The sequence below is a fragment of the Stenella coeruleoalba genome (assembly GCF_951394435.1).
Source record: "Stenella coeruleoalba genome assembly, chromosome: 18".
NCBI classification, from domain to species: domain Eukaryota; kingdom Metazoa; phylum Chordata; class Mammalia; order Artiodactyla; family Delphinidae; genus Stenella; species Stenella coeruleoalba.
The window spans coordinates 75,753,226-75,780,307 of NC_137164.1; the positions used below are offsets into that span (position 1 = coordinate 75,753,226).

At 51.7% G+C, this 27,082-nt stretch overlaps 1 protein-coding gene across 1 annotated transcript; it reads right to left on the reverse strand.

The window, feature by feature from the left end:
- Window positions 1-27,082, reverse strand: RAB20 (RAB20, member RAS oncogene family). Its single transcript, XM_079903256.1, has 2 exons — window positions 26,522-27,082; window positions 1-904 (listed from the first exon to the last, which is right to left on the reverse strand). Exons 1-2 carry the CDS (start codon window positions 26,691-26,693, stop codon window positions 369-371), a joined length of 708 nt encoding a protein of 235 aa, XP_079759382.1. The 5' UTR covers window positions 26,694-27,082; the 3' UTR covers window positions 1-368.

Genomic DNA, 27,082 nt, shown 5'->3' on the forward strand with positions numbered 1-27,082 from the left:
TCATTACGATGCATCAGGGTACAAGTACCGAATGGTAGGACCGAAGATAAATCACAGTGAGCAGAAACGTTTGAAAGTCACACAGGTGCCGAGACAGCCGAAAACCTTCCGTCAGAGGCCAGGTGTGAAGACGGGGCAGCCAGGGGACGGCGGTCTCTGGGAGCCCGGCTCTGCAGGGGGCTCCCCTGGACGGTTCGTCCACTCCCCACCTCCCAGGGCAGCGATGTACATGGGGGACCAGTCACGGGGACCTTCGCTACTGGCTGGCATTTCCACCCGGGCTCCTCCTCCGAGTGCAGTTCTACAAAGTGAGCCCCGATCTTCTCCTCTGACCGTCCGTGCACCCTGGGGGGCCGGGCCTGGGCACGTCAGGCGCAGCACCCAGATCTGGTCCGTGCAGGCGGCCTGGAGCTGGTGATGTCCACGGTCTGCGGCGGCCCCTGGGCCCTCTGCTGCAGGATCACGGGCACCACCATGTCGAACAGGGTTTCGAACAGCAGATCCACGTTGTGCCCGGTCTTGGCGCTGGTCTCGAAGCACATCTGCTCCGCGGCCGGCACGTCCTTTTCATCCAGCATCTTGTACTTGAGGATCTTTTTGTAAAAGGCCATCGCGTCCTCCGGCTGCACCTGCTTCGGCAGCCTGGGGGCTGCACAGCCGTCGCCGCCAGCCAGCCCAGGGCCCTGCCCTCCTTCCTGGTCGTCCTCCCCGGGCCCCTCCTCACTCAGGTCCACCTTGTTTCCCACGATGGCGAAGAGGCAGTCGGCGCTGGCCGTGTCCGTCAGGCCCAAGAACCTGTCCTCCAGCTCCAGGAGGCTCTGGGCATGGTTCACGTCGTAGGTGAGGATGACGGCGGCCGCCCCCCGGCAGTACATGGAGCCCAGGCCATGGAACTGCTCGCGCCCTGGGGGCGAGGGGGGAGAAAGATACAGTTACCTCTCCTCTCTGGCAGTGCCCCCCGACCATGCCACCAGGGACCCCTGGGAGGGACCATGGAATCGTGACCCCAAACGTAGGTGTGGCTGGAGCTGAACGGGATGGAGACCCTGCTGTGCAGAAAGACGGGGTGATGGTCAGTCCCCACGGCCAGCAGGTCCTGCACAGCCCCGTCCACCCACCGCAGTGAACCCACGAGACGGAGGAAGACAGCCGGGCCCTGCTTTCCCCCAATGGGCGGTGGTGTGGCTTTTGCTCCTATCTCTGCGTCTTACACGGGGATGTTTACCCGTGACGCTCCCGCCAAGGGTCCTGCTCCTCTCGATGACATACTCTGTGCCACCTCCCAGCGTGGCAGTCGTGCTGACGTGGCACCAGGCAAGTCTGCGTTCCCGGGGAGAGCAGAGCTCCCTGGGCCCAAGGCCCTGCCCCACCTCCAAGGCCACCTCCCCACCCGCAGGCTGCGGACCTCCTGGAGAAGGCCTCAGAAGTGAGTGTGTCAGAACAGAGAACACGCACAGTAAGGAAATGCCCTCTTTTTGAGGGAAGACAGACAGAGCAACTTCACTTTCAAGCCAAGCTGGGCGCCGCTGTGCACGCCACACGGCGAAGCAGGTATGGACATCCCGCCACCGACGGCTGGCCCCACCCCTGAAGCCTGGGCCCCGGCCTTCCCAGAGTGGGGAAGTGACAGCGGATGCAGACGGCCCCGGGCCCCCCAGACCTCCTCCCACCTCTTCCTCCCTCCCTCCCCTGCCCGTGGGCACCAATCAGGGCTGCACAGGCCCCAGGTGACAGCCCCTGTGCAGGGGCTGAGGCCTTCCTTGCCTTTTCAGTTTTAAGGGGAAATGGGTGTTTTCTAAGTTGGACACGTCACAGCGAGAACACAGCATAAATCTCCCTTGGGCCGACCTCCTTCTCTCTGGTCCTTTGGGGAGAGGGTGGGTACTTCCCGGGGCTTCTGCTGACTGTGACTCCCCAGGGGGCCCTGGCCCCCTTCCAGGTCCCCCTTCCGTCCCGGCCTGTCCCTCGTCCCTCTGAGCCCCGACGCAGACGCTCAGCACAGCCCCAAGTGGAGGTCTCGGTCATGCAGCTAACAGACACCTGTCTCCACCTGGGAGGACAGGACCTGTGGCTTTACTCGCCCCCCACCCCCCGGCCCCGCGCTCGGTGCCACTAATGTGCTGTGTAAGTGAAGCCACAAATCGTCCCCTCCATGTGTTTTTTTTTTTTAAAAAAAGGACAACACAGTTTTTCTCTCATGTAAGATTTCTTGGTTTGTTTCGTAACAATTTGCTCTCATTTGCTAGGTGGTAGGAGCCTCAACCATGTCAGAGGCCGAATTCACACCCTGCACCCATCTCAACTCCCACCTTTACTCTGAACTGCAGACCCAGGGGAAGACACTGGGGGAGGGGAAGAGGGTAAGGAGAGGGGCAAGGGAGAGGGAGGGGGACAGAGGGAGGGAGGGAAAACCTTGATGGGTTAAGCCCCCAAAGAACTGAAATTTCGTCACACTTGAATACCTTTATTCCTTCATATCAAATCATCGGAAGCCCTGTATGTAAAAGGCCCAGATCACAGTAAGCGGCAAGGCCAGTGCCCCTCACCTTGGGGTCTCCGGAGGCCAAGTGTGACCACGTTTGTTCCCAGGTTTTCCCCAATGGCCCCTTTGGTTTCCCTTCTTCCTCATTCACGATGGAAAGACGGTTCACTGACTCCATGGAGGGAAGTTCATAAATGCAAAACGGGGCCCCTCCTGAAGCCGTCCCAGGCCCCGGGACCAATCACACCTCCTACGGCTGCCGTCTGAGTTCACACCCTCCATGGGCGGAGGGAAAACCCCCTGGACCTGGGTGTGTAACAGAGAAGAGAAAACCTGACTCCATACTGGATCTATTCCTTTGGCACTAACCCTGGCCTCTGACGCCGGTGCTGAGTCATGCCGGCTCTGCCCCTTTGTAAAAGAATGTTGCCTAGAGCCTGAAATATGCAGGAGAGCCCATTCTCCAGGCTCTGACCTTTAAAGGTATAACTCTTTTCCATTCATATAGAGATAAAGTTGCAGAACAGAAAAATAACAACTGTCTTGTTGGAGATTTATAGGAACGTTGTGCCCTGACCTGTGGACAGCTGCGAGAACCAAGGATACAGGCACCAAGGACGTGCAACAACCAGCCACACCCCCTGCCGTTTCAGTAGAAAAGAGGCCTGGATTCTGTTAATAATTGGGAAAGGTGGGTCTTTGGGACCGCCAGTGCACCGTCTTCTCGGTCCGCTGGAATTGCAAATAAAGTGGTTTTTCTTTGCCCCAAAAACTTGTCTCTCAATTTACTGGCATGGTGTGCAGTGAGCAGTACGAGGTTGGACTCCATAACAGGTAGGCCTCCCTGGGAGGGCCCCCACCCCACCCTGCTCCACGGAGGAGCCCAGGATTGATGTCACCTGAAGCGCACTTGCCCACACTCACTGGTCCTTGCAGACCTAATCAATCACCCTGGACATGCCTCTCCCTGACTGGAATCCGGACTCCCGAAGAACCGGGCCCGGAGTTTGCTTTCATTCCTCTGTGGGGTGCATGTGGGGCAGCAGCCCCCCGACAATCATTGTGCCTTGAGCCTCTGTGCTCCGTGCCACCCACCCTCCAAAGCACCCCACCCTCTCGGTGCCCGCGGGACCACATTTCCTCCCTGAAGGACGAGGCGGGTGGGGCAGGTGGGTGGGCAGACAAGGCACCAGGGAGGACAGGGTCAGGGTGGGATCGTCTGCCCCTGTCCTGGATGCAGATGCAAAGACCCCCGTGTCAATGACGGCAGTGGACTGAAAGTTGCCCAGCTCCTACGTGCTTGCACAATGCGACCATCTGAGTCCACACTCCTCAGGTAACACCAACACTTCATCCCTGACATCCTGCACCTGACCCCCCCGCCCAGGGCTCCTTCTCCATGAGGCAAAGCACCAAACCCCCAGCTCATCCCAGCAGCAGCCCCCAGCCAAGCCACCTCAAGATTCCCCCCGACTGCCTCTGATGAAAGGCTGTTCCTCTGCTGCAGTCTCTAGTTTGGGCTACAGAGCCCCCCGTTGACTACAGTGGGGACAGAGGCCAGGAGTCCATGACCTTGAACGGGGAAAGGTGTAATCTCTATCCTCACCATCCTCTAACTGAAAGTTAGCATTTCCTTCCATAGACACATTGCAACAAACCAGAAATGGCTACAGGAAGCAAACCCTGTGCTGTGTCGCCGACAGAAATAACAGAGGCTTTCAATCCACACTGCAGTTGTGTATGTCTATCGTCAGCTCAAAATCTCAACGGCTATTAGACCTGCCCGTAAAGAAAACCTGGTTTCCTGGGAAAACTTGGTGTTTTATGGCATGCGTTGAAGTTCAGAAAAAGGGTCACAGGCTGGTGCCACTCGGATACAAGGGGATCCGTGGCACAAAAGAAATGGAGAAGCCCTGGTCCAGGGGTCTTCGCAGCTCGTATGGAAGGCGTGACACCTCCACACAGCTACTTATACAAAATATAGCGATCTTTGCCGTTAAACCAGGTTTCAGCCAAACGGCCAAGAAATACAGAGGAGTTCCACCCCAATCATTCTGAAACGGCGACATGCTGGCCTCAGCCGGCTGCCAACGTGCCAGCCCTGGAGACAGCGGCCTGCAGAGAAGGACGCCGCGCCCAGAAGGGCCACACGGGCTACATCTGACAGTCGTCATCTCCCTCGCTCGGAGCAGGACCCCAAGCCAGGGACCTGCTTCTCCAGCGAGGCCCCAAGTGGCCCCCAAGTGATCGGATGGGGAGGCAAACTGGAGAGGGTGACGCCCCGGCCAGGACCGGCAGGAGTTGGAGGTACGCGTCCTGTGATCCCGCAGTGGTCCCGAGGATGAGAGCCACTTCCTGGAAAGCAAGTTCACAGCTGCTGGGCTCCTGCCCCGCTCTGCTGGGAAAGGCAGCCTGCCTACCCTCGGGGTGCTCCGGAATTTGGCACCCGAAGAGCACATTCCCTCCTTCTGCATACCAACAGCAGGTCAGCCCTCTGACTAATAATTTAATTATGAAAGTCTCGTGTCAAATTACACTGTGAGCTTACGGGCAGAAACTAACCAGCATTCTCCCATCCCTTCGTGGACCCCCATGGGAGATGAAGAGCAACGCGTCTTCCAAAACTGGCAATAGGAAACTTTAGCCAAGAAGCAAAGAAAACCAAGAAATGCTTCCCCATCATTACCACTGAGCTGGGACCCTTCCTTTCACACAGGCTCATCTCATAGACGGTGAGCCTGGCAGCAAGAGGTTTTTCCAACAGCTAAAAATGCCGTCAGCTCCCACCCGCCAGACTTCACAGGAGGGTGACAGAGTGGCGTGCCGGCCATCCCGGGAGAATCGCTTCCAGCTCTGTTACATAGTTCTCTGAGGACAGCGGGCACCTGTTCATGCCTAGGCCCAAAATAGTTTTCCTTTCCAGATAAAAATGTCTGGTTTGCCTTTAAAAAACCAAAAAAGTAAATAATAATAATACCCAAAGAGAAAGCAGAATAACTAAAGGAAGTAGGGACTAAAGCATCCCAAAGCCAGCCTGAAAAGGGGTGGACAAGAGCTACTGATCAAGCCCCACGGTCTGCCAGCTCCCCATCAACCAGCGCAAACAAGCCAAATGCCGTTACCCCAGCTAAAGAATTTACAATTATGCAGTTTCATGCTTCAAATTCTTTATATATATTTTTATATATATATATATATATATATATACACACCACATCTACTTATTTTATTATTTTATTTTGGCTGCGTTGGGTCTTTACTGCTGTGCGCGGGCTTCCTCTAGTTGTGGCGAGCGGGGGCTACTCCTCGTTGCGGTGCGCGGGCTTCTCATTGCAGTGGCTTCTCTTGTTGCGGAGCACGGGCTCTAGGCATGCGGGCGTCAGTAGTTGTGGCACGTGGGCTCAATAGTTGTGGCTCGCGGGCTCTAGAGCGCAGACTCAGTAGTTGTGGTGCACGGGCTCGTGGGATCTTCCCGGACCAGGGCTCGAACCCGTGTCCCCTGCATTGGCAGGCGGATTCCTAACCACTGCGCCACCAGGGAAGCCCCCCGTGCTTGAAATTCTTAAATATCATTTTGGATGTAATCTGGAGCTTTAAGGCTGCTTTCAAAGGAGCGTCGTGCCCATAATCAGACAGGCTAGTCCGACAGGGAAGAAAGGTTCTGAATTTAGTCCTAATTGCATTTAAGTGGGAGCCTGGTATTTCTGGCATCACAGAGGCGGTGAAGACTAAGTGGGGAGGTGGTGAGACAAGGCCGCTTGCGGTTGGCTCTGGGCGTATTGGAACCCAAGGCGGCTGAGTAAGTTTTCCAGTAGTCTGTGAATGTGCGCTGAGCCGGAAGCCAGGCCCCTGGTGCTAGCCCATTGTAATGGCAGCTCCTGGACCCCTCAGAGCGATGACTTCCTCATCGGTGATGGGCTTGAACTGGGATGCTCACAGGTTCCCTTCCCACGTACTCAAATCGGGTATTTCTCTCTCTCTGTCTCTCTCTCTCTCCCCCTCTCTCTCTCTGTCTCTCTCTCCACCTCTCTCTCTCTCTCTCTCTCTCCCCCTCTCTCTGTCTCTCTGTCTCTCTCTCTCTCCACCTCTCTCTCTGTCTCTCTGTCTCTCTCTCTCTCTCCCTCTCTCTGTCTCTCTGTCTCTCTGTCTCTCTCTCTCTCTGTCTCTCTCTCCCTCTGTCCCTCTCTCTCTCTCCACCTCTCTCTCTCTCTCTCCCCCTCTGTCCCTCTCTCTCTCTCCACCTCTCTCTCTCTCTCTCTCCACCTCTCTCTCTCTCTCTCCCCCTCTCTCTCTCTCTCCACCTCTCTGTCTCTCTCTCTCCCTCTCTCTGTCTCTCTGTCTCTCTCTCTCTCTGTCTCTCTCTCTCCCTCTGTCCCTCTCTCTCTCTCTCTCTCTCTCCCCCTCTCTCTGTCTCTCTGTCTCTCTCTCTCTCCACCTCTCTCTCTCTCTCTCTCTCTCCCTCTGTCCCTCTCTCTCTCTCCACCTCTCTCTCTCTCCCTCTCTCTCTCTCTCTCTCCCCTTCTCTCCCCAACCCAGGTCCCTTAGCACCAATTCCAAAGCTGCAGCTCTAGGAGTTTTGGCAGTCTCCTTTACTTCGTGGTCCAATTCTGGGGATGCCAGGGCACTGGGCTAACCCTGCACCAGCCCTGAGGCGGCAATAAGAAAAATCACAAGTTGTTTCCAGTTTAACCAGCACAGCTGAGGGTCAGGCTGCCAGGCTTGGCGTACGTGGCCCCTGCCGTACAGTCTGCCATGGCATTGGAGACAGGGGTCGGAGAGAGGGGCCCAGCCTCCTTCACCTCCAGGAAGCGGCCTGGGCTCCCTGGCCGTGGGTGGACCGCAGGGCTTCAGGACGGGTGGACGTGGGACTGCCCAGGAGCTCTGGCCTGTCTGTGACGCAAATCAAGGAGTGACTGTCTCACTTAGGTGTATCCTCGTTGTTGCATATTACAGAATTTCCTTCTATTTTTCAAGCTGCATAATAGTCCATTGTATGCATAGACCACATTTTCTTATCTATTCATCTGTCAAAGGACATGTAAGTTGCTTCCATTCGTGGCGAGGTGCTAACAAGTCAGTCGCAGGACAAACACTGCGCGACTCCACTTCTAGGAAGCATTTAAAATAGTCAGATTCATAGAACCGAACAGCAGAATGGTGGCTGCCAGGGTCTGTGGGGAGGGGACATGGGGAGTCACTTAGCCACGGGCATAAAGTTTCACCAGCACGATGCAAAACTATGAAGACGAGCTGTGCAAACGCAACCCGGTAGCTGAGGTCAGCCACAGTGTAACGTGCACCTAACAACATGTAAGAGGGTAGCTCAAGGGTTCTTACCACAATAAAATAAAATTAACAAGCAAGAAATGACACGCTAAGCTTGGTGTCGCCAACACAGTTCAGGGGTGGGCGTGAGTTATCCTGATGGTTAAGGAGAAACACAGAATCTGTTAACAATACCACCAGCATCCGATCAGACACATCCTAGAACGAACTCCTGATATGCAACAAAACTGGCTGGACGTGGATGGGCGAGTCCAGGGCAGCTGGAGAGGGAGGCCAGCTGGCCACAGCGGACGGGGTCCCGGGGGAGGACCTAACAGGTTTGCCGGAGCCCCAAGTCAGGTCTTCAGAATCACAGATCAAGAAAGGCACTGTCCATTCCCCCAGAGAGCCGATTCCATTCTCTACATGTGGAGTGGGAACCCAGGATACCAATGGGGTGGTCTGCTACAGGGGATGAGAGATTAATCATCATCCCTTCCCGGCCCAGGTACAGGAAACACTGGACTCATGGCCGGAAGGAAGCTGGCTCGACGTGACAACCGTCAACAAGTCCTCAGCGTTCAGCAAACTCACGCCGTCTCCCCAGTAACCACACCAAGTGGGCCTTCCCCTGCCCACATTTCACAGAGGGAGAAACCAAGGCACAGAAAGCACAGGATGTGGCCCACAGAAGCAGGAAGGTGGAGCCCAGAGCCAGGACACGGTACCGGAGACCAGGCCGTCTGAGGTCTAACCGCCTACAAAGAGCCCAACTCCCAGACAGACTGTCTGCATTAACCCTCACCGTGTGCCCTGGGGGCAGGTCCTTACTCCGTAGGCCTCTGTTTCCCATCACCCAAATGTGGACAGTACCCACCCAAAGGGGCCTGTGAAAACGGAATTAACTTACTCCACGGGCTGGAGCTGTGCCTGGCGCGTGTGAAGCCCTCCGTGAGTGCTGGTTAATTAAACCGTGACTCAGATTCCTCCCAAACTTCAGGGTCGGCTCCACCATCCCAGGGCCGCCCCCGTCTGAGCTCTTCATCAGCACATGTACTGTCCCCCGGGGCCCGCGGGTCACCTTTGCTGCTGACCGATCTCCTACACCTTCCGTATGTGTATGAGGCTTGCCTTCCGAGGACGACCTTCTCCCCATTTCTCGGGGACACTCTGTCATGTGGCTGCTACCCACTGCGTAACTGGAACTGAAAACCAGCCCAGGGCAGGAGGACAGAGGTCAGTGGCCACAATCACCCCAACCTGCTGCTAGACAATGAAGATCAAACGCCTGATTGCTTTCTCTTCGATGCTCCAGCGTCCTCTGGCCAGATGACCACCCCGAGCGTCGCGTCCTTTTGGCTTAAGTAGTTTTAAATAACCCAACGGGTGGTACGGCCGCCAGAGACCATGTTACAACACTGGCTGCACATTTTAAACAGGGGAGGGGGCAGCTTTTAAAAACTAGGGACGCTCGGACCCCCTACCCCAGAGCACAGGAGCTGGGATCCGGCAGGGCAGGGGTGTGGGTGTCCAATCCCTTTAAAAGTACCCCCGGAGAATGTGACGTGCAGCCGCTAAGCAGAAGTGGGAGGTAAGAGGCAGTCATTCAGGGTGAGAATCAAAACGACCCTTATTCCTTATTCCTCGTCAAGCAGACAGAACAGAACCGGGAGCGGATCCCGATTTCCTGGTAGAGTGAGGTCTACCAGGAAATCTAAGTGCAGACAGTGAAAGAAAGAGGAACTTTAAAAACGCCCACAGAAATATCGATGTGGCAACATGAAGATAAAAAAACCCAGATCCACAGAACCAGAGAGGGGAGCAATTAAAACTCCAGGGCGACCTCAGAGATGGGCCCCAGCACAGCCCGGAGAAACTCAGCCCAGAATGAGCAGTGACGCCCTTCCCTTCTGAGAGATGCTTAAAACATGAAACAAAATCCTTTTCTAAAGCTTCCAAGTTCCACTCGCAGCATTATAAATAATACTACCTGAAGGATGACTTTAGTTCCATTGTGTTCAGTGTGACGCGATTTGACTACAGGTTACAGTCACAGGGAAGATCTGGAACATTCCCTCTGCGTGTATGTGTCTCTACACTGATAGCGAATCTGGTGAGAGAACAGCCGTGGAAACAGCTGCCCCCCAGGAACGTTCGCAAAGAACAGATGCTTAGAGCTCTTTTCATGCAGTCAGAAGATGGGTCCACGTGTCTTCCCAGGGTGATAAAAGGGGTCGGCTGTGTGGAGCCACCACTGGGCACAGCTGCCTCCACCTGTGTGTGCAAACTGAGGGGGCAACAGGGCACGGACACTTCATCTGAGAACCCACCCCCCACGCAGAGGCTCCGGGAAACGAGGGGGTGATCCACCACCGACCGTCGTGCCGTGCGTGACGCTTAATTTTACGTGTCAGCGTGGCCAGGCCGTGGTGCCCGGCTCTGTGGTCCGATGCAAGTCTAAATGTTGCCAGGAAGGTATTTTTTTTTAAGTGTGATTAACATCGGCAATCACTGACTTCGCAAAGCAGATCACCTACCATAATGTCGGTGGGCCTCGTCCAATCAGTTGAAGGGCTTTAAGAGCAAAGACTGAGACTTCCTGGAGAAGAAGGAACAATGTCCACATGGAGGGACCTCGTCAAGCAGACAGAACAGAACCGGGAGCTATTCTGGCTCTCAGAGTGAGTGCACTGCATGTGCTTAACTTTCCCAAGAGCTAACCCATCTACAGCACTCACTACGTCCGAGCCCTTTACACGCATGGCCGTTTACTCCCTCCCATCCCCTGGCGGGGACTGTGGCCTCATTTGCACCCCCAGGCCTGAAGCAAACGCTGACAGAGGAGCACAAAGGCCAGGGGCACACAGGCAGCGAATGGCAGAGGCGGGTCCTGATCCCCGGCCACCGGGTCCAGGGTCCAGGGTCCAGGGGCTGCACTGTCAGATCAAGTCCTGCTCCGAGAAGGGTTAGCGGGACAAAACTGGGCTCGAAAAAGAATGGCAGTATTTCAAAGTCTAGAATAAGTAACAATGGGATGCTTTCTGCAATAGCTCTCTCATCAGAAATTGAGCAAATCCCAAAAGGCAAGAGAAGCACCAACAGCGAAAGCAGGAGTCCTCTGGTAGAAGCACGACCCACAGGGTGTGGACGCCCTGCAGGGATTCTTCTCGGATGGTGATAGTAACGCTGAGACACGGCTGGAGGCTGCCCCGCACTTTCCCATCTACGCGGGCTTAAAGCTTGGCCTCAGCGACCGGGCGGAATCACCCAGGGAGCAGACCCTTCCCACTGCCCTGCCTGAGGGTCACCTACAGGAACCTCACGAAAATTCCACGCAGGCAGAGACTGATCCAACAGCCACCAGCTGGAGATGAAAGTCGAGAAGTTGAAAAGGAAAAAAATCCTACCCCACCATATTACTGGGGTATCTTTTCTGCCAGAAGGAAGACCTAAAACCTCAACACAGATTAATGAATGACACCGTCAAAGGCGGTGATGAGATAACACTTTAAAGATAAACTATTATTTTAAATCCAATAATCCAACTTAGTTGCTTGCATTTATAGGTCCTTTAGTTTTGTTCTTAATCGTCTGTGACCATTAAAAGGCATTCTAAACATAGCCGTGCTTCCTGACACAAAGGCCAATGATTATTCTTTGAGTCTAGGAAGCCCACGGGCTTACACTAGTAATGAAATGAAAAACAGCTTTTCCATTTCATCTGACTACCAGATCAATCAGCAACTATTTAACGAAGGTCATCCTGACCCACGCCTGTAAAATGAGACTTTCTTCCTTCTATAAGTAAAGGAACCCAAACCCCAAATGATTTCCAACTAAAGAAATGGCAACATACGGGGAAGAGGAAAAGTGTTTCAGAAAAACGGATTTCTTTTCGCATTTCAATACATATACAATGACATTTACCCAAATCAGCATACGTGTCACCTCTGCTGTTTCTGTTTCACAATTTGAAGGCTGAACAAAAACCAAGAATACATCATATGCCGTACGAACCCCCCAAATACTTACCTGCACATGAGTTAATCCCTTGCCTGTGACTCACTGACGGGGCTTCATGAAATAATTCTCAAGGTCATATAATTATAACTGGAATTTAATTCTCAAATTGCTTCACTCTTTTCAGACATGGATTTACTAAAAATAATTCAATAACAAGACCAAATAATTCAAATAAAGGGACCTTCTTTAACACTCTAGTATTAAGAAAAAAGGCAAATCCAAAGAAAATACACTTACGTAACAGATTTAACTTTAAAAAACAAAAACTCTCACGTACCAGGATATTAAATCCAATATCCTTTACCTTCAACAGATACTCTGCTGTCCTGTGAGAATTACTTTTTAAAATGAGATTATCAGGGGCTTCCCTGGTGGCGCAGTGGTTGAGAATCTGCCTGCTAATGCAGGGGACATGGGTTCGAGCACTGATCTGGGAGGATCCCACATGCCGCGGAGCAACTAGGCCCGTGAGCCACAGCTACTGAGCCTGCGCGTCTGGAGCCTGTGCTCCGCAACAAGAGAGGCCGCGATAGTGAGAGGCCCGCGCACCGCGATGAAGAGTGGCCCCCGCTCGCCGCAACTGGAGAAAGCCCTCGCACAGAAACGAAGACCCAACACAGCCAAAAATAAATAAATAAACAAATGTGGGGTTAAAAAAAAAAGAGACTATCAAAGAAAAAGTCAATTATTTGCGAAATTCTCTACTTATTAAAGCAGGAAATTAAAACCATTTCAGATCTTTTGAAGCAAGTTTTAACTTGTTTCAAAGACAAGACTGAACTGCAAATACCATGTTAAGAAAACTCTTTAACTCTATAAAGGGTTTTCTCAAGATATTAAGTTATCTAGAATGGCTTCTTATCTGGAGTACCCCACTCAGTCAATACCCCAGTTATTTCTAACAGAATGTGTCTGTCTTCTTCTCCATAATATAAAGTCTTCTGAGAAATACACAGCAGAGAACAAATGTTTTCCTGTTACAATCACCTCCCTTATCCGAGGTTTCACTTTCCGAGGTTTCACTTTCCGAGGTTTCAGATGACACTTGGTTAACCACAGTCCAAACATATTAAATGGAAAATTTCAGAAATAAGCAAGTCATGTTTTGAATTGTGTGCTGTTTCACTACATGGTATTGTTATAATTGTTCTACTTTATTTTTAGTTATTGTTGTTCATCTCTTACTGTGCCTAATTTATAAGTTAAACTTTATCATATGTATGTACGTATAAGAAAAATATAACATGTATAGGGCTTGGTACCATCCACAGTTTCAGGCATCCACTGGGGGTCTCGGAACACGTCCCCCAAGGATAAGCGGGGAGCGCTGTAATTCTAACCCAAGGGAAGTATATGAAACCTTTTCTGAACAGTCCTACGGAAACAAAGGATCTTACGTATGTTTACAATGTCTAGGTACCTCTTGCTTAACAGATTGGGTGTGTTCTAATAAAATTCCCTAGAAAGTACATTTTCCATAGACACACATTGTAAAATCAGAAACACCTTCTGGGGATGATTGGGTACCTAGATATAACTGTATCAATTTAACAGTGCAAAAACCCTTTCAAATCAATCATATCAAAGTATTCTGTTTGAACTTAGTTTACCATATTTAAATATAATGATATTATGCTATACATAAAAGTAAACATTTTAAATAATTCCCTAGAATAGACAAATTCACAGAGATAGAAAGCAAAAAAGGGGTTACCAGGGGCTGGAGGGAGGGGGATGGGTTTTGTGTTTAATGGGGTTGGAGCTTCAGTTGGAAGATGAAAACGTTCTGGAGATGATGGTGGTGACAGTTGAACATGCTTAATACCAGCAAGCTGTACACTTAAAAATGAGTAAAACGCTGTGTTATGTGTATTTTACCACAAAAAAATCCCCTATGGTTAAAAATAGACAGACGATAGAGAGGTAGAAGGAAGATGATGGACAGATGAGTGACAGGTAGAAAGATGATGGACAGATATGGTAGAACTGCATGTAAAGACAGCGCCAGCGAGCGCCAGTGGCCTGACCCTCGCCCTTCTGGAAACTCACAGCTCATCTGCCCGCGGCTGCAGCAAGCCCAGGCTCATGACCTGGACCTTGAATCACCTAGCGATGCGGTTAAAATGCAGGTTCTCATTGGGAAGGTCTGGGCGGGGCCTGGATTCTGCGGCTGCCGCCCTGGGGCTCCCACGAGGAGCAGTGGCAGGGGGACGGTGACCATGGAGCAGTCCCGGGAGGCTCTCATCACCCCAAGACGCGTGCAGCAGTAACACGGCCAACCCTGCAGCCCAGCCCTGCGTGTGCCGCGTCTGCACGTCCCCCTCTGCCGCCCCCTCCCTGGTCCTCGGCGCCCGGGGAACAGCTACAGACAGAGCAGCTGCTCAACCGGGGAAGCTGAAAGGCGACACTGCCGGGGCCCGCGGTCACACAGTAACTAACCAGAGTTAGTCAGACTGGAAATCACTTAGGTTCGGAATGTGCTTTTGCAATTGCTATAGAAAAGGGGCCCGGCTAAGAGAACAGTAGGTCAACAGGCTTTGAAGAGTGGGAGCAACGTATCCTCACACAGCCCAGGGGTTGTTGAAAACAAGCCACACACGGCACCGTGATGTGAGGCCACACCACTCACGGCCACCCCGGAAGCAAGAGCCTCACAGGAGGGCTCCCGTCACGACAGAAACTCAGAAAGTGTTAAAAACGTCCTCCATTCACATGGACTTGTCCTTTTTCGGGACAAGCGGCCAGGCAGAAAGGAAGAACTGCTGTCCCCTGACTCCCTGGGATGGCATCCTCACCAGTTTCCTTCAATCAGCTGAATCCCGTTCCTCTAACCGAGTCAGCTCGTGCTCCCTTCAGGTCGGCACAGAGCCCACCCTGGCTGCAGTGTCACTCCGAGCGCCACGCAGAGTGTCAAGCTAGATGGGTTTGCACACACACGCACACACAGACATGTACAACACACACATGCACGTGTATCCCTACATGCACACACATGCACATGTACAACACATTCAGACACACACGTATACCTACGTGCACACACGCACACACATATACCTACAGTACACACATGCACACAAGCACATGTATACCTACATGCATACACATGTATAACACACACATGCACACATGCACACACGCACGTGCACACCTAATGCACCTCGTCCTCCCCACCATTAGTGGCACAACTGTACGGATCTCGAAGCAGAGGCCCAGAGCAGCCACACAGCTGCTCAAGGACCCGCAGGACGTAAGCAGCTCATAACCCCGACAGCGGCAGGAATACCTCGGGTAAGGCAACGCCAGACGATGAGCTTTAATGGCGGTGGAGGGCCTCTGAATTCTGTTAGGACAAGAACGAGATCTGGGCAAGCATTGTTTAAGCAATTCCACCCTGACACATGTTAAAAGACGATTTTCAAGAAAGGGCAAAATCATAACTCTGCCACAGATGCAAAAAATAAACACATGTTAAAGACCTTGGTGATCTCATCTAATGAGGGAGCCCGACCGATGTCACGAGCAGCTCAGAGACGTCAAGAGGGCACAGGTGTCCACGGGCCACAGATGCAGGAGCCCTGGGTTCACGGAGGAAAACAGGAACACGCAGAGAGCAGCCCAGGAATGATCAAGTCTTGTGCAAATGGAGGCGAACTGCTTTCTCCACAAAGAAGAGTGACCACCACACCCCCTCAACTCTAACCCAGTCCCTAATAATGCCCTCCAGTCACCCACACACAGCAGGGGCACCTACACACCACAGGCCTGAGGCCGCCTTCCTCCGCCAGGCCTGTTCTCCAAGACAGAAGGGTTTTGTTGTTTTTTTTTTAATTTATTAGTTTTGGCTGCGTTGGGTCTTCGTTGCTGCACGCAGGCTTTCTCTAGTTGCGGCAAGCGGGGGCCACTCTTCGTTGCGGTGCGCGGGCTTCTCATCGCCGTGGCTTCTCTTGTTGTGCAGCACGGGCTTTAGGCGTGTGGGCTTCAGTAGTTGTGATGCGTGGGCTCAGTAGTTGTGGCGCATGGCCTTAGCTGCTCCGCTGCATGTGGGATCTTCCCGGACCAGGGCTTGAACCCGTGTCCCCTGCATTGGCAGGTGGATTCTTAACCCACTGTGCCACCAGGAAGCCCCCAGAAATGCTTCTGATGCCTGGGTTCAGGCATTTGTGGAAATACAAGTGGCCCTTCAACAATGGGGAACCAAATAAATATCATGAACCCAGGAAAAAAGCGAGGTCCCAGCCCCGCACCCTCTTTCAAATAGCAGATGAGAAATCACAGACAAACCGGAAATCAAAACTTCTAACGCAGGCCACTGAAATCAAAAGTTTTAAATGTAAATGCTAGTCACTGGCCGTCTAATAATATCCATCCTCCGTCACGGGCCCAGCGCGCGCTCACGAGGGCATGGGGGGGGCGAGGGCAGTAGGCCTCCTTCTCTTCTTGTCAGTGCCCGCTGCGCTGCTTCACTTGTTCTGCTCTGTCTGGGTGCTACCCAGGCGTGAGGGAGCCAGTCTGCATCTCACCCTGGTCTCCGTGGATGGCGTTCCAGGGCAGCGTGTCGGGGGAGCATTCTGCCCGCGGAGGGCACTGAAGTTAAGTGCCTGGGCACCCACGCAGTGGTGGGAAGAGTGGAAAGGAACCCACTAACTGCGATGAGAAGCCGACCTCAATCCGGGCTCCCCAGCATTCAGCATGACCTGAGCCTTAGCTTCCTGGCTTGCGAAAGGGAGGTGATAAAAATACCAAGCCCACAGGGCTTCCCTGGTGGCGCAGCGGTAGAGGCGCAGCCTGCCGACGCAGGGGATGCCGGTTCGTGCCCTGGTCCGGGAAGATCCCACATGCCGCGGAGCAGCTGGGCCCGTGAGCCATGGCCGCTGCGCCTGCGCGTCCGGAGCCTGTGCTCCACAACGGTGAGAGGCCCGCGTACCGCAAAAAAAAAAAAAAAAAAAAAAAATACCAACCCCACAAAGTAGTTGTAGGAAATAAGAGATACGGTCCCCAAAGCACTCAGCATGGTGTCTGGCACCGCTGAAGCCAAGGTAATCCCTGCTATTCACACAGGCAGGAGCCCCAGGAAGGAAGGGCCGTGAGTCAGCAACCTGGACGGCCTCGGAAAACACTTCGCAAGCCAGCTTTCCTCAGGACACCACCCTGATTTCTGAGAAGACTGTAGCAGGGGAGGATTTTAAAGCACAGGGGCCCCTAAAATGAAAAGAAGCGTCCACGATAGAGGGAAAGGCGGCAGACTTTGGTCAAGGAGTCACAGGTCCCTAGCTCCAGCCCCTTTTCTGCACCAACTGGTCCTCGGACGTTGGACAAATAACTTCCCGCGGCTGTCTCTTCATCTGAAAGAGGAAGAGGCTGAAAAAGTGGATCTTTAAATCCTGTTCTAGTTTTACAGGATTACACCGGACTCTGCGTGCCCCTGCGACGTGGGTACCTGCAATGGATATGCCAAGTTTACTGACACCTGCTGTGCTCGGAAATGAAGACCCTCCAGAGCAGAAGGATGCTCCTGCAATGGTCCGACTGGTCTCATCTTTGCTGCGAGCAAACCCAGAGAGGTCCACGCTGAGTTCCACTTTGCTCATAGGTCCAAGGCTATTTGAGCCAAAAGAATGGGAAACCGAGCAGTGGGCAGCTAAGCTATTTCAGAGACCTGAGGCCAGCCCACAGAGGCCAGGCCAGCGTGAGGGAAGCCACCAGTTCACACCCACTTCCTCCTGGTCCAAAGAACAGATCAACCAGTGTTTATGAAACACTTTGCAGGAGATACACGCTCAGCTTGGCCTTCTCTTGGAAGAGAAATACTAGTGTGAGGTTGGGTTCGCTTGGGCTGGGCAGGAAGGCAGATCTCAGAGAAGAGCTGGTTTTGAAGGCTGGGTGAAAACACGGGGATAAGTGGCCGAGGCAGCTGTCACCAGCCTCCACGCGTGAGTCTCTTTCCAAAGGACTCTGCTGATGAGACAGAGGGAGCCATTAAACTTGTCTGTTTTATGGCCAAGGCTGAAAGCTTATAATCTGGGTCTTTTCTTCCCAGTGCCTCTCTCCAAGCGCCCTGCCTTTCCAGCAACACTTCTGTGACGCTGGCAGAGAAATCAACGAAATTTTCATTGCCTAATTGCCCACATGTGGGTGCGTCAAGTCAGCTAAGAAAAACAAGAAACAGACCGTTCTCTTCATAAGTGTTTAAGAGCTAACTAACTAGTTCACGACACAGACTATCTCCCAAGTCGGTACATGGAAATGTAAGTATCTCAACAAATGGAAGCTAAAACAAAAACTGGCTTTTTAACCAGTGGTGCTGGGTCAGCTTGGTGTTCAACATACACTGACTATAAAACCCAGACGTCTAACTCCTAGGTGGTTGACCCGAGAGGTGAAAACTGACGTTCATACAAAAACCTCTATGTGAAAGCTTACAGTGACTACTCGTAATCACTCAAAACTGAAACAACCCAAATATCCTTCAACTGGTGGATGGATAACTGGCGATGGTATGTCCATACAGTGGAACGTTACTAACAATTAACAGGACTGAACAGCACAGGTGGATCTCAAATGCATTAAGCCAAAGAAGTTAGACTCAAGATGCTCCATCCTGCATGCTCCTAGAAAAGACAACTATAGGGGCTTCCCCGGTGGTCCGGCGGGTAAGACTCGGCGCTCCCAACGCAGGGGGCCTGCGTTCGATCCCTGGTCAGGGAACAGGACCCCACACGCATGCCGCAACGAAGAAGCCCGAATGCTGCAACTAAGACCCGGAGCAGCCAAAATAAATCAAATAAATCATAAATAAATAAATATTTTAAAAAGAAAAGAAAAGACAACTATAGGGACAGGAAACAGATCCATGTTATCAGGGGCTGGGGTAAGTAGAGAAGGTGACTCAGAGAGACCAGGGATTTGTTTTAAATGATGGAAATAGTTTGTATTTGGGTTGTGCTTGTGTTACACAACTGTATATGTTTGTCAAAACTCCTATAACTAAAAAATCGGGGTGAACTTTACTGCTTATATGCAAACATTCAATAAACCTTACTTAAAACAAACCAAGATAATCTACCAACACCCAAAAACTATTATATAGGCAAAACTTGTGGATTTTTAAGCTACAAAGCCAAAAGCTTTTAAAATTCATGTGGGAAGGAAAACTCCAAGGTGTACCTCGATAGCACATTAAACGATAGCACATTAAATTGCACGTTAAATTGCCTTATACTGTCATTTAAAGAAGAGAACAGGTGAGAAGTTCTGAGTCAAGGTTGTGGCATATATAACAGAAGCACGTCTTTCCAGAATCATCTTTTGGAACTGAAGATGAACAAGAATTATAAATCAATAGTCCTTATACCCAGACATAACTATAATTCAAAACATACATGCACACCCTATGTTCATAGCAGCACTATTCACAATAGTCAAGACATGGAAACAACCTAAATGTCCATCAACAGATGAATGGATGAAGAAGATGTGGTACATATATACAATGGAATATGACTCAACCACCAAAAAGAATGAAATAACGCCATTTGCAGCAGTATGGATGGATCTAGAGATCATCCTACGAAGCAAAGTAAGTCAGAAAGAGAAAGACAAATACCATATGATATCACTTATATGTGAAATCTAAAATATGATACAAATCAACATATCTACAAAACAGAAACAGACTCACAGACGTAGAGAACAGACTTGTGGTTGCCAAGGGGGAGGAGGGGTGGGGAGGGAAGGATTGGGAGTTTGGGATTAGCAGAGGCAAAACTATTATAAGTAGGATGGATAAGCAACAAGGTCTCTATAGCGCATGGAACTATATTCAGTATTCTGTGACAAACCATAATGGAAAGAATATGAAAAATGTATATATGTGTGTGTAACTGAGTCACTTTGCTATACAGAAGAAACTAACACAACTCTGTAAATCAATTATACTTCTACAAAAAATTTTTTTAAATAAATCAATAGTCTTCATCTGTTTTCAGCACTTGGAAAGTACTGTGCCACTTCCTTCTGGCCGCCATGGTTTCTGATGAGTTATCTGCCATCATTATAATCTTTTTTCCTCCTTTGACCGCTTTCAAGATGTTTTCCTTGTCTTTAGTTTTTGGAGTTTGGGTTTCTTTGGGTTTATCCTGTTTGTGATGCTCTCGGATTCGGGAATCCTCAGGTTCATGTGTGTTGCCAGATTTGGACAGTTTTCAGGCATTATTCCTGCTATTCCTTTTCAGCCCCACCCTCTCTCCTCTCCTTCCAAGACCCCAATGACACGATGTTAGATCTTTTGTCCACAGGTCCCTGCGGCTCTGTTCATTTTCGTTCTGTTTTCTCTCCGTATTTCAGATCGGGTGAGCTGATGGTTCTATCTTCCAGTTCCTGGCTTCCTTCCTCTCTCTCCTCCATTCCCTCACTGAGTCCATCCACCAAGTTTTTTATCTGGGTTGTATTATTTCAGCTCAGAAATTTCCACGAGGTCTTCTTTTGATCTATTTTTCTGAGCCTCTCTATTTTTTCTCATTGGTTTAGTGCGACGGTTACTGCTCACGGAAGCTTTCTTGCGGTGGTGGCTTTGAAGCCTTGGTCGGATAACGCTGCCATCTCTGCCATCTTGGTGCTGGTATCTATTCATTGCCTTTTTGGATTCAGTTTGAGATCTTCCTGGTTCTTGTACGATGAGTGATTTCTGATTGAAACCTGGACATTTTCATACTGCGTTATGAGACTCTGGGTCTTACTTAAACCTTGCATTTTGGCTGGTTCCCTCTGACATCAACTCGGCATGAGCTGAGGGGCCGGGCACGCACTGCCTCTCTTCTGGAAAACGCCCAAGTTTCCCACGTAGCCTCCCGTGGCCCCATGAAGTGGGCAGGGTGGGGGCAGCTTGTTACCACCTGCCGGACATGAGAGCCCACCACCCTAGCAGGCCTTCTCCAACACCCCCTAGTGGGGGAGTTGGGGTGCCTCATTACCACCAGGCAGGGGGGAAGCCCTCGTTCCTGCAAGGCCTTCTGGGTGGGTGTGGGTCCAGTGTTTCCTGTGTGTTGGCTAGAGTACGGCAGTTAGTGTCTAAAAGGCTTCTGTCTTACTGTGCTACCTCTCTCCTGGTCCTGGGGTGAGAGAGTAGCCTTTTTTGTCTTGTTTTGTCCGTAGCCTTTGGCATTTCTAAATTTCTGGTTTCTTGAGCTCCAAGTCTGGGATACATGAGGCAAAAAGGAAACCCAGGGAGCTCACCATTGGGTCACCCTTTGGATCCCGAGGTCCCTGGGCAGTCTGCCCTCTTCTCTCCATCTTTCAGAGTCTTCTTATGCTCGTTTTATATATAATACCCCAAAGTTTTTAGCTGTAATTAGTGGGAAGAGGAGGGGAAAGTACTTCTGCTCCAGCCGCCCAGAAACAGGAGTCCCAGTGTGTTATTCTCCGTCTCTAAGTAGACTCGTAATGTATCAAAGTCAAAAGAGACAGGAGTCTCTGAAGAGTTGTTTCAAGAGCACATATAATTGACGTCAGGAACCAGTGTTTCCTCACCAGGCATACACCGGCCTATTTTTGGCTGCATTATAGGCCCATGACAATGACATTTTTACACTGATTTTATCATTCAGAGTCAATACATCATTAAGACCATAAAACTGCAAACTTCGGCCGCTCCAAATTGTTCCCATTGCTTTCAACGACTTCATCCAGCAAAACTTAAGCTTAAAAAGAAAATACTGCAGAGTAAAATGCTCGTCTGTGGAGAACGTAAAAATGAATACAACCCAAATGCTTCCCTCCAAGAGCTTGTAAGTCAGAGGAAAGACAAACCGGTAACAAAACAGATAAAAGGCAGAACGCAGTAAGGCACACCAGGTCACGTGGTGGTACAGTCCGGAGCAAGCAGGAATCTGGCGCTACCGTGACTGCTTCACAAAGTATGTGACCTTGGAAGATGGGACAAAATTCAAGTTGGGGATCGCCAGGAGAGGGGACGTCCCGGAGAGAGAGATGCCACAAGCAAAGGTGAAAACAGAGGCGGACAGGGCACGTGTGACAGATTCCAAATAGCACCTCTGGCTCAGCCCTGAGGCACCTGACTCCATAACAGGAGGACAAGAGGAAGGGGGCCGCGAGAGTCTGTCGTCACAGTGACGAAGACCTCATTCTAAGAACAAAAACTCCTTTAAACTCATGTATGTACACACATGTACATGTGTGTAAATTTCTTTTTCACAAAGAGGGAAGTTCTGTGAAGTCTCAGCCAGGTGAGAGGGGCTCAATTAGGAATCACAAAGGTTCTATGTCTCCTGCGAACTTAAAGACGACGAAGCGTGGAATTATCGCCCAGAGACATTAACATGATCCAGCTATTAGTTCACAGATGTGGTGGACCTCAATTAGTTAAAGTCTCCCGAATCGCACCACACTAGTGAGCCTTAAATACCTCCCCCCACCCACCCCCAGAATTCCCAGCACCTCCTCCAGGGAGACTCCGGGCGGACCTCCCAGCACGTGCAGCTGCGCCCTGGCAGCCTTCGTCCTCTGAGCTCTCTCCATACAATGGCTCTCTGTCCACCCTGCTGAGCCCAGACAGTAGATTTTCTTCCACCTACCCTAATACCCACATTCATATTCAGGTCACTGTTTCTGCTCAAGAAAGCAAAGGAATTCTACAAATGACGCCTTGACCCCAGAGGACGCCCATTCAAAATCTTCAGTAGTGCTAAAGATGTGACCCACCCACAAAGAGGTGGGCCTCCCACAAAGACATGGACCACCCACAAAGATGTGGACCACCCACAAAGATGTGGACCACCACAGAGACACTGACCCACCTACCAAGACATGGATCACCCACAAAGATGTGGACCACCCACAAAGATACTGACCCACCTACCAAGACATGGACCACCCACAAAGACATGGACCACCTACAAAGATGTGGACCACCTACAAAGACATGGACCACCTACAAAGACACTGACCCACCTACCAAGACATGGACCACCCACAAAGATATGGACCACCCACAAAGACGTGGACCACCTACAACACAGGCTTTGCGGGCTTAGCTTCCAGATCCCGAACCTAATCTAAGATTTATTTCCAAGAACAGTTTTTCAGTAGGAGCCCAGGCTAATCTTAATCCAGGCCCCACCCTCCCCCAATCTAGCTCTGAGTGGACACCCAGGAGAAATCTGAGAGCTGTGTGTCAGAGCTTAACTGAACCAGGGGTCTCCTCAATCCTTAAATGCTAAACTCTTCGGGGAGTTTCTAAAACTACAGAAAGACTTTTAGAAAAGTACTTTCCTTTTTATGTGACCTAAACCAGGAGTCAGCAAACTATTTCTGCAAAGGGCCAGGGTGAATGTTTTTGTCTTTCTGTGCTCTATGGTCTCTGCTGCAGCCACTCAGCTCTGCTGCTGTAAAACACTGGGTGGGCGGGGCGCCAATAACACTACGTAGGGCAACGGTGAGGCCCAGGTCAGCCCCCAGATCTGCAGAAAGGGGAGGTCATCCGCTAGATGCCCCGTGTCACACCAATCCTGCTTGTCGGGATTAGGACCTCAAAACCCACGCAGCAGCTGCACTAATAAATTAAGAGAGCTAAAAGCCGAGTCCTCCACCACTGGCTCCGTGCACACGTTGCACGGGCTGTCCACCCACTTCTGTGCCAGTCTCGCAAGGCTAAACACGCAGCCCTCGCAGGCCGGTCCAAAGCGTCAAGGATCAGCAACTCTGCGTCCCCTGGCAAAGACGGCTCTTCTCCAGGCGGGTCCACAACGCTGCCGCCTCTTCCAACCTGAACGAACCCCACTTCCGACACAGCATCCCCACCATCCCCCGGATCTAGAAGCGGGGCAGGGGGCTGCAGCTTCCACGCAGAGCAGAAGGAGCGTGACCAGGGCTCGTGGTCCTCAGATGGACAGTCCATGTCTTCTGGCATCTTCACTCACGCCCCACCCCACGCCCCACAGATGCTCCCCCAGGACAGCACAGCCGTTCACAGGATGCAGGCTCTCGGTCCTGCACAGGAGGCCCAGACCTCCTAGCTAACTTCACGGCGTGAGCAATTACATTCCCCTCCCACAGAAACCGCGATTTCATGACCCGGAACTGCAGCATCCTCTCCTGAGCTGCACTAAAGTTGTTCAAGGGAAAGATCTTCAGTCAAGTGCTCTGAATCTCACCTCTCTTGGAGCCACTAAGTTTGTGGTCATTGGTTACGACAGCAGTAGGAAACTAAAACTGATACAGGGAGTGGGATGCTGCTGTGATGAATGCAGAAGTGGCTTTGGAATTGGGCAACGCGCAGAGCCTGGGAGAATTCGAGAAACTTGGTGGAACCAGCTCCAGCCCCATCTACTGTCGCACTCCCTTGGAAGCAGTCCTGTGCCAGCTGACTAAGAGAATTACCTAACAGCCCAGAAAATCTCCTCTCCGCGCTCTGGCTCACGCACCGCTCCGCCGGCAGGCTTCGGGCAGCAGCTGTCATTTTTCTTATTCAACACCCTCCCACCCCACCCACGCCACGTGACCAAGAGTGGCGATCAAAACCGTGCACCCTCTAGCTGGTCCCCGTCCTTCTGCCTCAGCTACAAAAATTAAAACGAACGCAACTTAGAAGACAATGTGGAATATAAAGAAAGTTTAAGGGCAAGGCAAAAGGAGGAAAAAAGAGAGAATCGCCTAAAAGTTAAACTTTTGCATTTCCAACAAGGATTACCTAAGAGGCAAAGATTCATACCTGCCTTTTCCCTCCAAGCTGCACATAACCCCACCGTCCTTGGGGAGCCAGGCACAGAGGTGGCCTGTGTCACTGCTGCCTCTGAGCCTCGGTCACCCTGAATGTGTGTACACAGGACGTGAGCAATGTGGAGAAGGGGCCTGGGGCCCCCAGTGCCCACACTCAGGGTTCCGGGAAGAAGGCGGCAGCCCGGGCAGCCAGGAAGTGAGTCGCTGCCCCCGGGAGCCCAACAAGATACCGAGGACATCTCATCAGCCTTATTACAAAATTCTCTGGCAGTCGAGAATCCAGCTGCACCACGTCCTTGGCACCGAAGAAGAAAGTGGTTGATCGAAATTACACTGCTCCTTCATACCTTGGATGCCAAGACGCCTGCTGACACCAACGGTCAGCTCCTGTTCCAGAAACACCACACCACGTGGTAAAGGTCAGCTTCCAACAGCAGCCACCAGAGGCCTCTGGGTTTGGGTCTCCCAGCTCCAACCCTGCATCACCCTCTTATAAACCAAGGACAGCAGTGAGGCCCAACCAGTCAACCAAAGGAGCCTCAGGACCAGCCTTGTACCAAACAGGCAGACGCATCGTGTTAACGTGGTCTGATTTCTACAGCCCTCGTTCCACCGCTACCAAATGCTTAGTGCCAGAGAGTCCGCTTAGGTAACGGATCTTAGAGGAACTTCACTCACTCTGAAGCCTGGAGGTGGAGAACAGAGCAGGGAAGGTACACTTGTACCTCGGAGAGGCTGTTTTCAGAGCATGTTTTCAAATAAATTAGTCAAGATGTTAACAGCCATAACAACAAAAAAAGACAGCAGCAGAGAAAGCAGGAGGGAGAGAGGAGGGGTAGACATCCGAGAGCGGCCTTCATGAATTCAGTTTTAAAAACAAGGTGAGTTATAATCCTGTTTATTCAGCTGACTGGTGCACCCAAGTTGGCAATTTTAAAATTCTGGACCAGACCTTCCAGAATACATATCACTTCTTAAAGTGCAGACATTTAGGGAATTCCCTGGCAGTCCAGTGGTTAGGACTCTGTGCTTTCACCACCATGGGCCCAGGTTCGATCCCTGGCCAGGGAACTAAGATCCTGCAAGCCGCACGGCACAAGGTAAAATCAAACAAAACAAAACAAATAAAAAACTTACGTGCAGACATTTAAAAAGTCAGACCTTAAAGTTTCAGGCTTTCAAAAAGTCATGCCCATTGCAAACGGGCCATACTATTTACAGTTTATTTACTTGCGGTACCTTATTCGTTTTCACGGGGAAGGAAATATATTCTATTGTAACACTCTAACGTCAGTGTAATTATTGAGTTAACAAACTGAAAGCTTGAATCAAGACCCTCTGATATACTGTACTTTTGAAAAAACACAAATATACTACACGCACCAAAAATAATTATTACCTATCTTAAAAATGCTTCTACAGACAATCACTTCAAAACCCCATAACACACACGAGCCTAGATCACGCGGCTGATAAGTGGAAAATGCAGACATGCCTGGCACTGAGGGAGGAGAACTGAGTTCTGCTTCCTACTTTCCTGCCTAAACCCTCAGGGAGTTCAGAGCCTCTGTTTTCTCTTTTGTAAGGACAGGTAATTTATACTAGCTCTGCTCACCCCTCAGCAAGGCTGTGGTGGATAGCAGCTGAGATCCTGTCGGTGGGAGCACCTAAATGCCTCTGGTTGCCACTAGCTGGCTGGGCTGGGTGCTCTGGTACGCAAGTCACCAGCACACTCTCTGGAGCCCAGGGTGTTCTCCGGGACTGTCGCTAAGATGCACCCAGTGGCTGAACAGTTTCCCAACCAGCAAAGGAGTCAAGTAAGAGGGGCCAAGGGTGGTCCCACACTGTGACTAGGGGCCGGATCCCGGAGATGCAGACACCTGCGGAGCAAGGGCCGGATCCTGTGTGGGGCAGGACGTGCCTACCCTGGGGGACCCTGCCCTGGGAGACCCCGGCCCTGAGGGACCCCTGCCCTGGGGGACGCTTCTCTCCAGCTGGAAGCCCCTCACCCCTCACCTGCAGTGTCCCAGATGGAGATGTGGTAGGAGCGCCACTGCTTCAGGTAGAAGGCACCGCCCACCGTGCTGACCGTGTCCGGGAAGCGCCGCTCCATGTACCTCTGCAGCAGCGACGTCTTGCCCACGTTCATGTCCCCCAAAAGTACGATCTTCCCGTCGGGCTTCCTCATCTTCCGGCAGGAGGCACCCCTCCCTTTTTCCCGCGCCCTCTGGCCCGTGCGCCCGGAGTGCGGCTAGAGCAGCCGGACGCGCCGAGGCTGCTCAGACCCGGGACTCGTGGAGACTCGGACTCGCGGGGACCCCGAACTTGTACCCTCTCCTCCGGACGCCTGGGAATGCGGAAGAGGAAGCGCGTCTCCACGCTGGGCTGGAGCCTGGGACCCAGACCGACGGCCACCTCGGGCGCCCAGACGGCGGCGGTCGGCACCAGGTCCAGGGCGCCCCGGCCCCGCCCCCAGCCCCGCCCCCAGACGCCCGGCGCCCCGGGCCTCGCCTCAGGCCCCGCCCCCCACGTCCCGCCCGCGCCGCGCGCCGCGCGCCGCGCGCCGCACCTGGACCC